This window comes from Mauremys reevesii, linkage group 2 (assembly GCF_016161935.1).
Source record: "Mauremys reevesii isolate NIE-2019 linkage group 2, ASM1616193v1, whole genome shotgun sequence".
Taxonomy (NCBI): Eukaryota; Metazoa; Chordata; order Testudines; family Geoemydidae; genus Mauremys; species Mauremys reevesii.
This window is the reverse complement of record NC_052624.1, coordinates 78,939,511-78,951,984: the sequence shown is the minus strand read 5'-3', so window position 1 is coordinate 78,951,984 and position 12,474 is coordinate 78,939,511. Positions and strand designations below refer to the sequence as shown.

At 37.3% G+C, this 12,474-nt stretch overlaps 1 protein-coding gene across 17 annotated transcripts in view; it reads left to right on the top strand.

Annotated features, from left to right (window-relative positions):
* The window catches only part of CPNE4 (copine 4), a 420,479-nt gene that overhangs the window by 366,075 nt on the left and 41,930 nt on the right, over positions 1–12,474 (top strand). For all 17 annotated transcript variants that reach the window (XM_039525586.1, XM_039525585.1, XM_039525590.1 and 14 more), the window contains one exon: positions 3,707–3,840. In XM_039525586.1, coding sequence (XP_039381520.1) covers positions 3,707–3,840 — 134 coding nt within the window. The remainder of the gene's footprint in view (positions 1–3,706; positions 3,841–12,474) is intronic.

The following is a 12,474-nucleotide window of genomic DNA, read 5'->3' as shown; positions in this document are numbered from 1 at the left end:
AGGAACATGAAGAAACTAGAGCTGCTACATGCTGCTGTTTTGGAACTGTTGCAAAAATCATTTCGGCTTTCCGTAGAAATCCTTCTCTCAGCAAGAGGCACGGTCAAAACTGAACCTTGGCAACACAATGCATCAGCGTATGAGTGGCATTGTTGTTGCTTGTGGAAGGTTATTAGTAGCGCAAGAAAAGAGAACTCATCACTCATTCCCCCCATATCCCCAGAGGTGCATTTTTTAAAGCTTAAAAGCCTTTAAAGACCTTACTGTGTTCAGAGAAAACAGCTGATGTTATGCTTTGCACATTTGTGGATGGAGCTGTAGTTGTAGTTAATGATGGAAGAAAGAGAGAGTATTCCTCTTCTACCCAGAATACAGTGTATGGGGCATGTGTCTCTTTTGCTGATACCTGCTGAGAAGATTGTACCATGCAGCAAAACCATACGTTTAATAAAAGCATCATAATAGGAAGTGAGGGTATTCACAGTCTGTAAATACACAGGCATTAAGTGAATCTGTACTACAAGGACAATTTCCAGTAAAGAAAAGCGTTTCAATCGGGTCCCTGCCTTCCCACTCCCAAAAACACTGACCACAGGCCTGCGTTGTTCACTAAGCCTGCTGCTCATTCTGACATCCTGCAATCACTTCTGGTTAAAAAGTACCACATGACCTTGGCAAATAGTCATTGCAAGAAAAAGGATTGGTCCAATTCCCTCTGGTGCATGTCACTCCAACCTCATTAAGAGTCTCTTTTGGGGTTATCAGTGAAAAGGCCAACTTCTATAGCATCTTTATAGCACCTGTTCCTTCTTATTCTGGTACATGAGAAAATGTTTGTGTAGGGAGTAGAACAGCAATCATGTTTTTGTAATCTATGCAACATCTTTAAGTTAATTTTATTTCAGAGAAAATATAAATGTTTTACTAAATAATCATATGCATACATAGGCCAAGATTTTCAAAAGCAGATGCCTTGTTGTCTTTGAAAATCAGCAGCTGAGAGTTGCTTGGTGCTTAGAATTTTTGAAAATCAGACCACTGATTTAGGTGCCTAAATATGAATCAGACTCCTATTTTTAGACACGTGCTTTTGAAAATATTGGCCCACAGGCCTTGATCTAGCATATTTTGCAAGGAACACAAGGTTGTTGGGATTCATACAAATGTGAGAGACCATGTATGGACCCAGGTAAGATTAAGCAATAGGTATAGTCACCATGTAGCGTCTCTACTCCCTTTCATACCTACATCCTACCAAGGTATAACAAGCCCTGGTTTTGGGTGGAGAATCTAGAGCTGATTGGGAATTTTCTATCAAAAAGTTTCAACATTTCTGAATATAATTTTTTAAACATTCTGTTCTGTGAAAACAAGACCATAAATTCATGTCCTGCTTTGTAAGGGCTCTTCTTTCTTCCCCCACACCATACCTGTTTTCTCTTTTTCTTTCAGTGGGTCTGACCTTAAGTTGGCGTAAACCAGGGTAGCTCCATTGACATCAATGGAAGTATGCCAGTTTACACTAGCTGAGAATCTGGCTCAATGTGTACAATGCGAACAGCTGCTCAAAATGTTCTGAGTGTGTCTCCTGCTATTATTCTTGTTGTGCTTAACAACTGGCTGTCAACAGCCCAATCTCCAATAGCTGTGGCACTGAGGATTTTAATAGGATCATTATTCAAAGGTGTGGCTAGCTGGCAGCTTGATTCTTGATGGTATAGGTTCAAAATGTTATGCATATAAGGTAAAAAGTGGTGAATTTTCTCTTTATTACCTTAGTTCACAAGGGGAAACTTGTGGGGAAAAAATCAGGACTAAGAAAATCTCTGGCAGGACAGCTGCATAGGTTTACATAGGGAAGTGGGGCTGAAAGGTAATCCCATTTCCCACTAAATTATATTCATTTCTCCTAATATATATGTTAGTCATAGAAGTGACTGCAGTTGGTCATGGCAGCAGACATGTTCCTAGGCTGATCAAACAAAGGACTGATTGGTAGCATGACAAAACATATGTTCTTCCAGTCAGATATCAAGCGGCCAGTTCTTAAAGATTTAAAGAGGAGGAGATACCGAACATGAAACAGAATCTGCAAACAACATTCTGGACCACAGAGTGGAAACTGAGCATCAGTGGCGTGAGGATTAAAAGTTCTGATTGGCTCTCACAACTTTTAATGACAAAGACTGAGATTTTCAAAGCCATAGATTTGGATGCCCCAAAGCTATTAAAATTAATGAGAACTGGGTATCAAAAGCTCTTGTTGTCTTTGAAAATCTCTGCCAAAATTTTTACAAATTCCTCCATTAAAAATCAAGACAAAGGCCATCATTTTAAAAACTAGGTGCCTAAAGTTAGTCCCTGTGACTTGTGCTACCAAATCACTTAGGCCCTTTGAAAATCCACCCTTAGACAAATTCCCCAACACAGAATGTGTGCGTGTGATAGAGCTCTTCAGGGAAGCTACATATTGCTAGTGGTCTGAGCACAGGACTGGAAGCCAGACTTTCTGGGTTCTAGTTCCAAGTATGACACAACTCCCTTTGTCACCTTGGGCAAGTCACTTAAAGGTGAATTGTGACGCAAAACTGAAAACTGAGTTAAAAGCACAGATTTCTCTGCTGAATACCACCACTTACCATGTGTTGTTAAAAAAATATATTTCCCTCTGTGAAATCCTTTGGTTCCTATTGGTTCACTGAAGAGATCCCAAAATGCAACGTTGCAAATGTCAGAAATGTCAGTCCAGCTCACGCTGTCTTTGATTGTGATGTCACAGAATGATTCATCTGGAATGTCATTAGCATCCAGGAAGTACAAAGAGAATTTCAAAAAGGAAAACCAGAATTTTTAAAAGGTTAATCAAAACATAATTCAGTGCTGGATGCCTCCTGCAACCCACAGTGAGCACATTCAGCATAAAAATCTGTGCTTAACTTGATTTTTTCTGCAAAATGGGGAGGGTTAATTAAGTTAATGATTATGAAATGCTTTGAAGATGAAAAGCACCGTACAAGGGCTAGTTAGACTTTTTTTACGATGATAATAATAACAATAAGCAGTAACAAAGAAATGAAGAAAGGAATTTGACCCAGTTTATTTTTGTTTAGGGATTTTGACTCTGTACAGATTTTATACTAGAGACAGATTTATAGACCGGGAATCACCTGACTGGAAAGAATTTAATTAAACTCAGAGAATTTAGAGCTAATTAATTAGATGGAAAAATTATGTAATTCATTGTTTTTCCACTTACATAATTTCAGACCTAAATCATAACATTATCATTTTCTTTAGATATACTTATAAATATAATAATAGTTTTGGTTTGGTTGAATTTATTTTATAACTTCCTTTGAAGGGTTAGCCAGAAAACAGGCATTCTAATACAGGAAAGAACAGTATTATACTTATGTGTATAACCTAAACAGCTGTATTACAGGCATGCACATCACATATAGTTTCTTAGCTAGAAAAAAAATTGTGATATAGGATGTTCAGTCTAACGATGCTCTTTATGCTGATTTTTACACTGCATGTGACAGTGCTACAAAAGGAATGTTATTGCAGAATTGATTAATTGGTTTCATTTTTGTTTTAAAACTGTGGTATCCAGCAACTTTATATGATAAAGAAATGTGGCAGATCTGGACATACCTATGCACCATAACATCTACATAGCGCAGCTGTTTCTTTTCTTTTCCAGGTAGCTATAGATTTCACGGCATCAAATGGAGATCCCAGGAACAGCTGCTCTCTGCACTACATCCACCCATATCAGCCTAATGAGTACTTGAAGGCATTGGTTGCTGTTGGGGAGATTTGCCAAGACTATGACAGGTAAATAACCATGTTTGCTAATAGAATTGTCTCTAGAAGGTGTTTTAACAGTATGGCTTCAATAATTTAATGTTAGTCACATACAGGAATCCTTATGGGTAAAAGAAGTTTCAATCTACAAATACACTGACACCCAGCTGAGATTCATTCATTTTAAACTAGTGTTTCTGGATATTTAACAGAGAGTATCTGTCTCTAACATATATCATTGGTGTGTACAGAAAATGTCTTCACTGTCTGCTTCTACATGCTGAATGACATATTTGGGAGTGTGGTAATCCTTTTTATACCTGCATGACTGTTTTATATATGCAATGTAGATATCTTTCCTGATATGCGTGTGAATGTGTATCTGACTGCTTGACCCTCTGAAAGTTGTGCACCCCTGTTGATTTGAAATAGCTCTCCTGCCTCTGTCAAATAGATTGGCCATTAGTAATCTAAATTACCCAGAAATCCCCTTTAAGTATTCGTGTGTGTGTGTGTGTGTGTGTGTGTGTGTGTGTGTGTGTGTGTGTGTGTGTGTGTGTGTGTGTGTGTGTGTGTGTGTGTGTGTGTAAAGTGATTTTATACAATGATTCTTTCCAAAAGCAACTGTTCCATTGGAAAAATTTTGACCAGCTCTAGCAAGGATTTTTTCTTTGTACCTGCTTGTATTTCGTCCAGCATGCTGTGAGCACTTTATGAATTACAATAATAATTTTCTAAAGAAGAAAATATTCTGTTTTAAAGAGTAAAAAACGAGCCATCAGTTCACAGAATAATCTTCATATTCCAATGTAAGCTTATTATGGCAGGTGTAGCACTGTGTTGAACTGCAGCCTTGAATTATTTCACCCTTAATGTCTTTGAACTATTTCTTCAGTGGGGGACTGTGAGTATTTTCACTATTAAATTTCATGTGCAAAAATATATATTGAAAAAAAAGACCTCAAACAGGTGAAAAGCCAAGAGCGAGAGAAAGAGATTGGACAGGGGGAAGAAAATGAAGGACAGAAAGGAACAGATATGGGAAGGGAAGATTGAGCAGTATCTCACATGTATCAGGCTGGAGTCCTTGGAGGTACAGAAGGGTCAGATTCCCCAAGGGTGTGCTAAGGTGTGGGTGTCATGATAATAGGATGATTCTTGAGGCTCTCAAGCAAAGTACAGAGTCTCTACAGAGAGTCAGAGGCTTGTCTCCCTTTCCTCCTGGAATCTCCCAGGAATCCATTCTCCATTTGATCCCCAACCAAGTCTTTTTTTAAGGATCCCAAAAGGGGGAGAAAGTTGGAATAGGGCATCCTATTATTATTTTGTCCACCATTATGCCTAGTTTCCAACACACTAATTTTGGTCCATTAATTTCCAGTCGCAGGCTCTTCTGGTGTATCAGACATGATCTCACCACAGTCCTTGGGTTGTTTCAGTAGACCTTTTTGATTGAACTAGTCCAGTCTGTCTGTCTTTGCTGACTTTTATAAACAATGGTACGTAACAGGTTGAGTTGAATTTTTGTTACTTTGGTCAAGTTAGAGTACAGGCCTTCTGCCTAACAGATCTCGGGTGTCGTGAAATGAAACAGAAAATGTTCGCTGAAACCACTGCAAAATGAAACCACTGAGTTTTGCATAGTTCTGGTCATTTGTAACATTTCCCCTTCTTGTATTCAAATAGCGCAAGTGAATCAGTATTCACTGAAAAAAGAACAGGAGTACTTGTGGCACCTTAGAGACAAACAAATTTATTTCAGCATAAGCTTTCGTGGACTACAGCTCACTTCTTCGGATGCATAGAATGGAACACACAGACAGAAGATATTTATACATACAGAGAACATGAAAAGGTGGAAGTACGCATACCAACTGTAAGAGTCCAATCAATTGGTATGCGTACTTCCACCTTTTCATGTTCTCTGTATGTATAAATATCTTCTGTCTGTGTGTTCCACTCTATGCATCTGAAGAAGTGAGATGTAGCCCACGAAAGCTTATGCTGAAATAAATTTGTTAGTCTCTAAGGGTAGGTCTATACTTACCGCGAGGGTCGACGCAGAGAGTTCGACTTCTCGGAGTTCGAACTATCGCATCTAATCAAGACGCGATAGTTCGAACTCCCCACGCACTCCGGTCGACTCCGGAACTCCACCACCGCGAACGGCGGTGGCAGAGTCGACCTTGGAGCCGCGGACTTTGATCCTGCGGCGTCTGGACGGGTGAGTAGTTCGAACTAGGGTACTTCGAGTTCAGCTACGCTATTCGCGTAGCTGAACTTGCGTACCTTAGTTCAACCCCCCCCCCTTAGTGTAGACCAGGCCTAAGGTGCCACAAGTACTCCTGTTCTTTTTGCGGATACAGACTAAGACGGCTGCTACTCTGAAAAATATTCACTGAAGTGTTTCTTGTGCCTAATACTTTACACACCCAAAAAAGGATTTTTTGTTAAGACCATGGCAAGGTATGGATATTATTTACACCACCTTCATTATTAGAAAAACTATAATAACTTTGTAGTTTAGTAGAAAGCCTGGGGCAATTGGATGTCATTGCACCAATCATTAACAAGTGGCACGATTGTCTTTTTTATGCTGTGGTCAGCTTGGTTGATATTACAATCAGATCTTCTTGTAACTTCGACTTCTGTACAGGTCAGCCCAGTATAACAAACCCCTGAGTAACTAAAGCTTCCAATTCAGTGTTGTGGTATTGCTCTGCAGTATTCCCTGTTCTTCCAAAAGTCCATTTACCTATATGCTTCAGATGTCCCTGAAACAGTGTTACAGAAATAACCGAATATGATCAAATAGCCATTCATTTGTGTAGAATTTTTATTTTTTGGTAGTAATTGCTTCAAGTCATGTTATCATTTGTAATTGTCATAAGAGGAGGAAAAGATGAAGTTTATAGATGATATAATTAATGGCAAAGAAAAAATAGTAGTTGATAAGATATGAAAGTGCAGCCTTCATTAGAATAAAAATGAGACTCTAAAAAGTATTCAGAAATTACTGGAAGTAAAGAGAGTCACATTAAATATTATCAATCAGCTATCAGGTGAAACAAGTCTACAGATCCATGGAGGAAATGTTGCTTTAAGATAAACTGTTAGTGAAAATGGCACATTAGAAAGTTAAAGATGGGTATACAAAAGCAATAAAATACAACTATATTTTCACTTGGAAATTTTCACAGGCCTTTCTTCCCTGGGAGAACTATTGATATAATCGAGTCATGTTAAAATTGGCCAAGTCCATGAATTCTTTTTTCCTAATGTGTCTGGCCAGTGAGACAAATGAAATAAAGAGACTTCATTCTCTGGCTATGGAAATGATTGATTTTTTTAAATGCATTGAGCATCTGTGGTTATGGTCACAATAGTGACTGTTCAAAACAAAAAAAGAAAGAAACGCATTGTGGTGTTCCATGCTTGTTCTCCCTCAATGATTTCAGAATCCAGTTCCCTAGGTTTACAAGTCAAACTCAGCACTTTCTAACGACCAGTATTACAAGCCCTTTCAAGATTCTGAAAGTCAAGCTCTATTCTGCTTCCTAGATCACCATCAAACATAGACATTCTAGGCAATAACGTAACTGATATCATGAGGCAGATCAAATTGCAACTTGTACTTTGTGCCGCCATAACAGGTTGTTTTTTTTAATCTAACACTAGTAAAAACTTGAACCAAGATTGTCAACAGTGACGAATGATTTTGGCTGCCTCAATCTTAGAATTCCTCAACTTGATCAATCTTAAGGGGTTCTATGTTTCAGAAGGTGGGTGCTGAACATTTTTGGAAATCAGGCCCCTTTAAGGGTCTCAAGTTGGGCACCCAAATATTGAGAGGCAAAATAACTCATTGCTTTGAAAGTCTTAGCTTTGCTCTGTGGCCCTATACAGGTAAAACCCTAACTCAAAAAACCAAACAGAAAGCTCACTATATCCTGTCTGTGGCAGCTGGCCCCCAATCACTTTGCATCTCCTTGGACTATGCAGCTGCTCTCTGGTCATAATGGGAAACATCTCCTTGATACCTAACAAATATAACCAGTGCTTAGATGCCACTGTGATGAGCACCAAATAGGAACCTAGATAGGTGGATTAGATATACTCATGTGAATACATATTTGCAAAACAGTTCCCAACATCTTTTTCTGCAAATATATTTGTCAACAAAGTGAATCAGTGTTTGTAATAGAGTGGGTTTGGAAAATTTTCAACTAAATGTTTTTTCATCAAAAAATGCCAATTTGTCAAAACTGAAATTGTGTGTGGGATAAAGTTGGTTTTGATGAATGTCCTGAAAACATGTTGAAAAAAGGTTTTGAAATTGTCAAAAAATGTCCTGTTTTGACATTTTGGAAACAAAAAGTTTCTTTTTTTATTTTTTTTTTTGGTGCAAGACAACCTTTTGTTTCGAAGTCTTACTTAATTTATACTAAAAAAAAGATTAAAAGGAAAAAAGTCAAAATTTGAATGAAACATTTCATAATCATCAAATAAGTGTTTCAATACAATGTTGTGATACTTTTGTTCAATTTGTCAGTTCAGGAAATTTTTCAAGATTTTGACTTTTTGTCCCAATTTGGGACAGGGGAAAATTTTTTATATATCTTGAAAAGTCTCATGGGATGGGAAAACCATTTTCCATCCAGCCACATGTTGTTTATAATTCCAAGAGATACTCTTCCTCAGGATTGGCCCAGCTCTGTTGTGCTTTTGTTATATTAACAACTCTAGCTAGCATATCTGGTTAACACATAACAGTGCAATAATATAACAGATGTGTCCCTCATGGTGTTTTAGAGCATCTCTCTTTGAAGGTCATAGCTGTAAGTCAGAGCAATACAGTATATCTCCACAAGCATATAGTATATTAAAATGTCTGGCCTGATGGCCTCAATGATTTGTTTTCCCAAAGATGGTGTTGGAAAATGACCTAACAACCATGAGTGTCACTTTATCATTACGCAGAGATGACTGTCTCTGTAAGGGGAAGATGTGAATTGGAATCTGATTGAAAAGAGTCTGTTCATACAGTCTAAGATAAAGCTACATTGTTTAAAAATCCGCTCCACCTACACAGCTGAATTATGAGAAATTTTGTAAATGATTCCACATTAGTATAGTTTTTTTAATTACAGCAAGTGTGGAGCAAAAGAAATGGATTGGATTTGAAAATCTGGCCTTGTGTTGGAAATGTTGAAATTTGTATTTTGCTGCTTGTAAATTACATTTCTAATCTCCTGCCCCCCTTAATCAAATTCTCTATTTTAATTTAAACGTTTATTTTTTACTCTCTTCCCTGATTCAACAAAATACTTGAGCTCATACATAAACCCCAGTTACATCAATCAGACTGAAACACATACCTGAGTGCTTTGCTAAATATGGATGGAGTGAAGCATATGCTCAAAGTTAAGCATATGCTTAATGGCTTTGCTTAACTGGAACCTTTATTCTTAATAGTGAATGCAACATACATCATCAGACTATTCAATATGGTCCTAGATTCCCTTTTATGACTAATTTTTACACAACATTTTACATTTATACCCACTTTCAGGCCCCGCTACACTGCCAGAGGAATATCAAGGGACCTTAGTGAAAAAGAAAAGAGGTTCCATATAATCAAATTAACATTTATAACTTTAAAAAAGATGAAGCGTAAATGTATTTACAATTTTTTAAAAATATTTGTCACATCACAAAATCATGGGACATCTCATGCTACCATTCTATTGTGTTCTCTCTCCCATAGTTTTGTAAATATTTCATAGTAAGCAGTATCCACTTTACTCATTCTAAAAGTCTGAAATTTCAAAACTTGATACAAAATTATTTTTAGTTTATATTTCTCTGATTGTTCACCTTCAAAGATAATCATCTATTTTTACATTTCAAGACGTCCTTGAAACATATGGAAGCAGGGTTGTATCTGTCCCCAGATACCAACACCTTTTTTTCATTTATGCAAATAACCTCCTTAATTCTAAATCCACATATTGTTCCTGAATACTAAAGTACCAAATTGTAAAATGCAGGTGTCCAGCCACCTCCCTAATGGCTACTAATGAGCAAAGAGTAAATAATTCCAGCTAAGTGCAGGAATAATATATGCTTAGAGCAGTACAAAATGTTCATAGTGAAAATCCAAAACCATTTACAAATCCAACATCTTGGCCAACATTCATAAAAAATTTGAAAACCCTTTAGGGTTTGATCGTGCTCCCATTGCAATTGTGGTGAGTTTTGACATTAGCTTCTCATACTTGCAGAACATTGTTAGTGCTCAGTATATAATAATTCTTATTGATTATGTTCTGTTATTAATTAAAAACAATAATAATTATTGCCTCAATATTTTATGCCTGGATGACTCAAATTCCCCTACTCTGACTGAATACTAAATACTAAAAATGAAACTTCTCAGACCTAGAACCAGCCCACCCCTTTTCTCCAAGGGCACCTTGTGGTTTGTCATAGATGCAATCTTAAACACAAGTTAAGCAAGTTCCACTGGAGTTCCATTCATGAAGCTAAGCACTTGCTTAAGTGCTCTGCCTTTAGGAGGGAAATAATGTTTCTAGGCTTAGTTCATAAGATCTAGTTTTTAAACGGAATCCATTCCCATCCCAATATCTTAAAATCAACAGACAGCTCATTCTGTAGCTATTTTGTACCTGCACTGTGGATGAAGCAATACAATGAATACCTTTGCTGTAGCCATCTGAAGAAAATACATGAAAAGAATTATGTCAGCGACAAGGAGGAGAGCAGAAGTTGGCTTTGGTTGCAATGTTAATACAATACTAATTACTTAAATCTGTGGCCAAAGGGTGTTGCTTTTAATTAGTAAGTTTTCACTGTATGCAACACTTACTTTTTCATAAATTCACTACTTAAAGCTATGTTAAAAAATTAATTTACCCATGCAGCTCAATAAATGAAAATATTGTTAATTATTGAACATATCTGTTTATCACTTTAATTACAGAGGCAGCCTTTCTGGAGGCTAATAAGCAAAAAAGATAATCAGACTATCTTAATAAGGTTAGAAACCATTGTGGGAAAAGAATACTTTCATACTTCTTGAAGCATGTATTGCACCACTTTAATAAAATGGAAAGTGAACAAAGAAGTATAAAAACAATACTCTTACACACCCCAGTTAAACAAAATCTTTAGCACATGCTTAGCATTAAGCATTTGGCTTTAACTGGACTTAAGCATATGTGGACGTGCTATGGTAAGTCAGGGTCAGAAACTGAATTGGAACAGATGGTATTTTTAAATAAGTCATTGGATTATATACTAGGTACTATATTAAATCATCCTTGGACTAGATCCTCAAGATCTTGGCCATCACATATTGTGCATGCACACTCATACACATATATGGAGTGGTCACCTTTACAAAGCCTTTATTGGCTACCATCATCACAGTGTATCTCTGTAATTAGAACAGGAAATCTCTATGAGAATTGTGTGGTCAACGTTTGTTAAGATTGACTTTGTAATGGTTTCTCTGGTACATATTCAACTCCACTCCTGCCCATGTCTCTGCTCTCATTTCTTACTGCTCTCATCTTCACCCCTGTTCAATGCTGGTCTCCTTGAAATTCCTTATTGGAGTCACTTCTTCTTCAAAATTCACAAATGCTAGCTCATGTCAACAAAATGTACTGCTTTCTCCAAGGATAAAACAATAGAAGTGTTGCTCTAAGAGAGAAACTGCCTCTGAGGTCTCCAATTTGGTCTGTTCAGCCTGTTCTTCTCAGGGCTAGAACTTTGTCTTGTGCGATTCTTAGCACTCTGTCAGCATTAACAAGTAAATAATAGTAGATGTAACTTGTCTGGAGGTGATTCCCTCCAAAGAAAGTGACCTGAAGAGCAGATCCTTATAACCCACAAATGCAGTAGAAAATAGTGTAGCATAGATAGTCCGATACATCTACTGTGGAAATTAGGTAATTTCATAAATCTTTATGGGTGGCAGTTCATTTTGGCTAAGAATAAGTATCGCAGCAGCTTTGTGTCTGATGCATCTTCCACCAGCAGGGGACAAACTAGTTAGTAGATCATCCCCATGTTCCTATTTACAAGTTATATGGAGCTTTCAGACTAGCGAATTTCTTCCCTGCATCTTTCAAATATATAGCAAGTTATTTATATTATAATCTGCCCTGTAGCTCCCCTCAGTTATACTAGCATTTAGCTGAGCTAGCATTTGTCCTGGTTGGAAACCCATCAGTTCACAGAGGAAAAGAATGTTCCAGTACTTTTCATACAATTTTATTCAGTTACTGTAACAAGAGTGAACACCTTTTGTCACAGAATAGCATAGCAGAAAGACATGGGGCCATATTGCCTGCTCAGTCACATCTTTATCACCTCTTTGGAGTCAGTGGGGTTACACAGGTATAACTGAAAGTGGTGTTTGGCTCTTTATTGCTTAGATTTGCCCTAGGAAGATGCAGTATTCCATCCCACAGACCGCTGAGTGGTAGTTTGTGTTTTGTTCACATGGACACAACTGTCATTGATTGCTGGCTTTTGTTTGACTGAAATGATGAAACCAAGGAAAATGTGTTTAAAGTGTCCAGAAAGAAATATACGCTCTCAGTATAGTAAATGTGGATGATTCAGGAGTTCTAT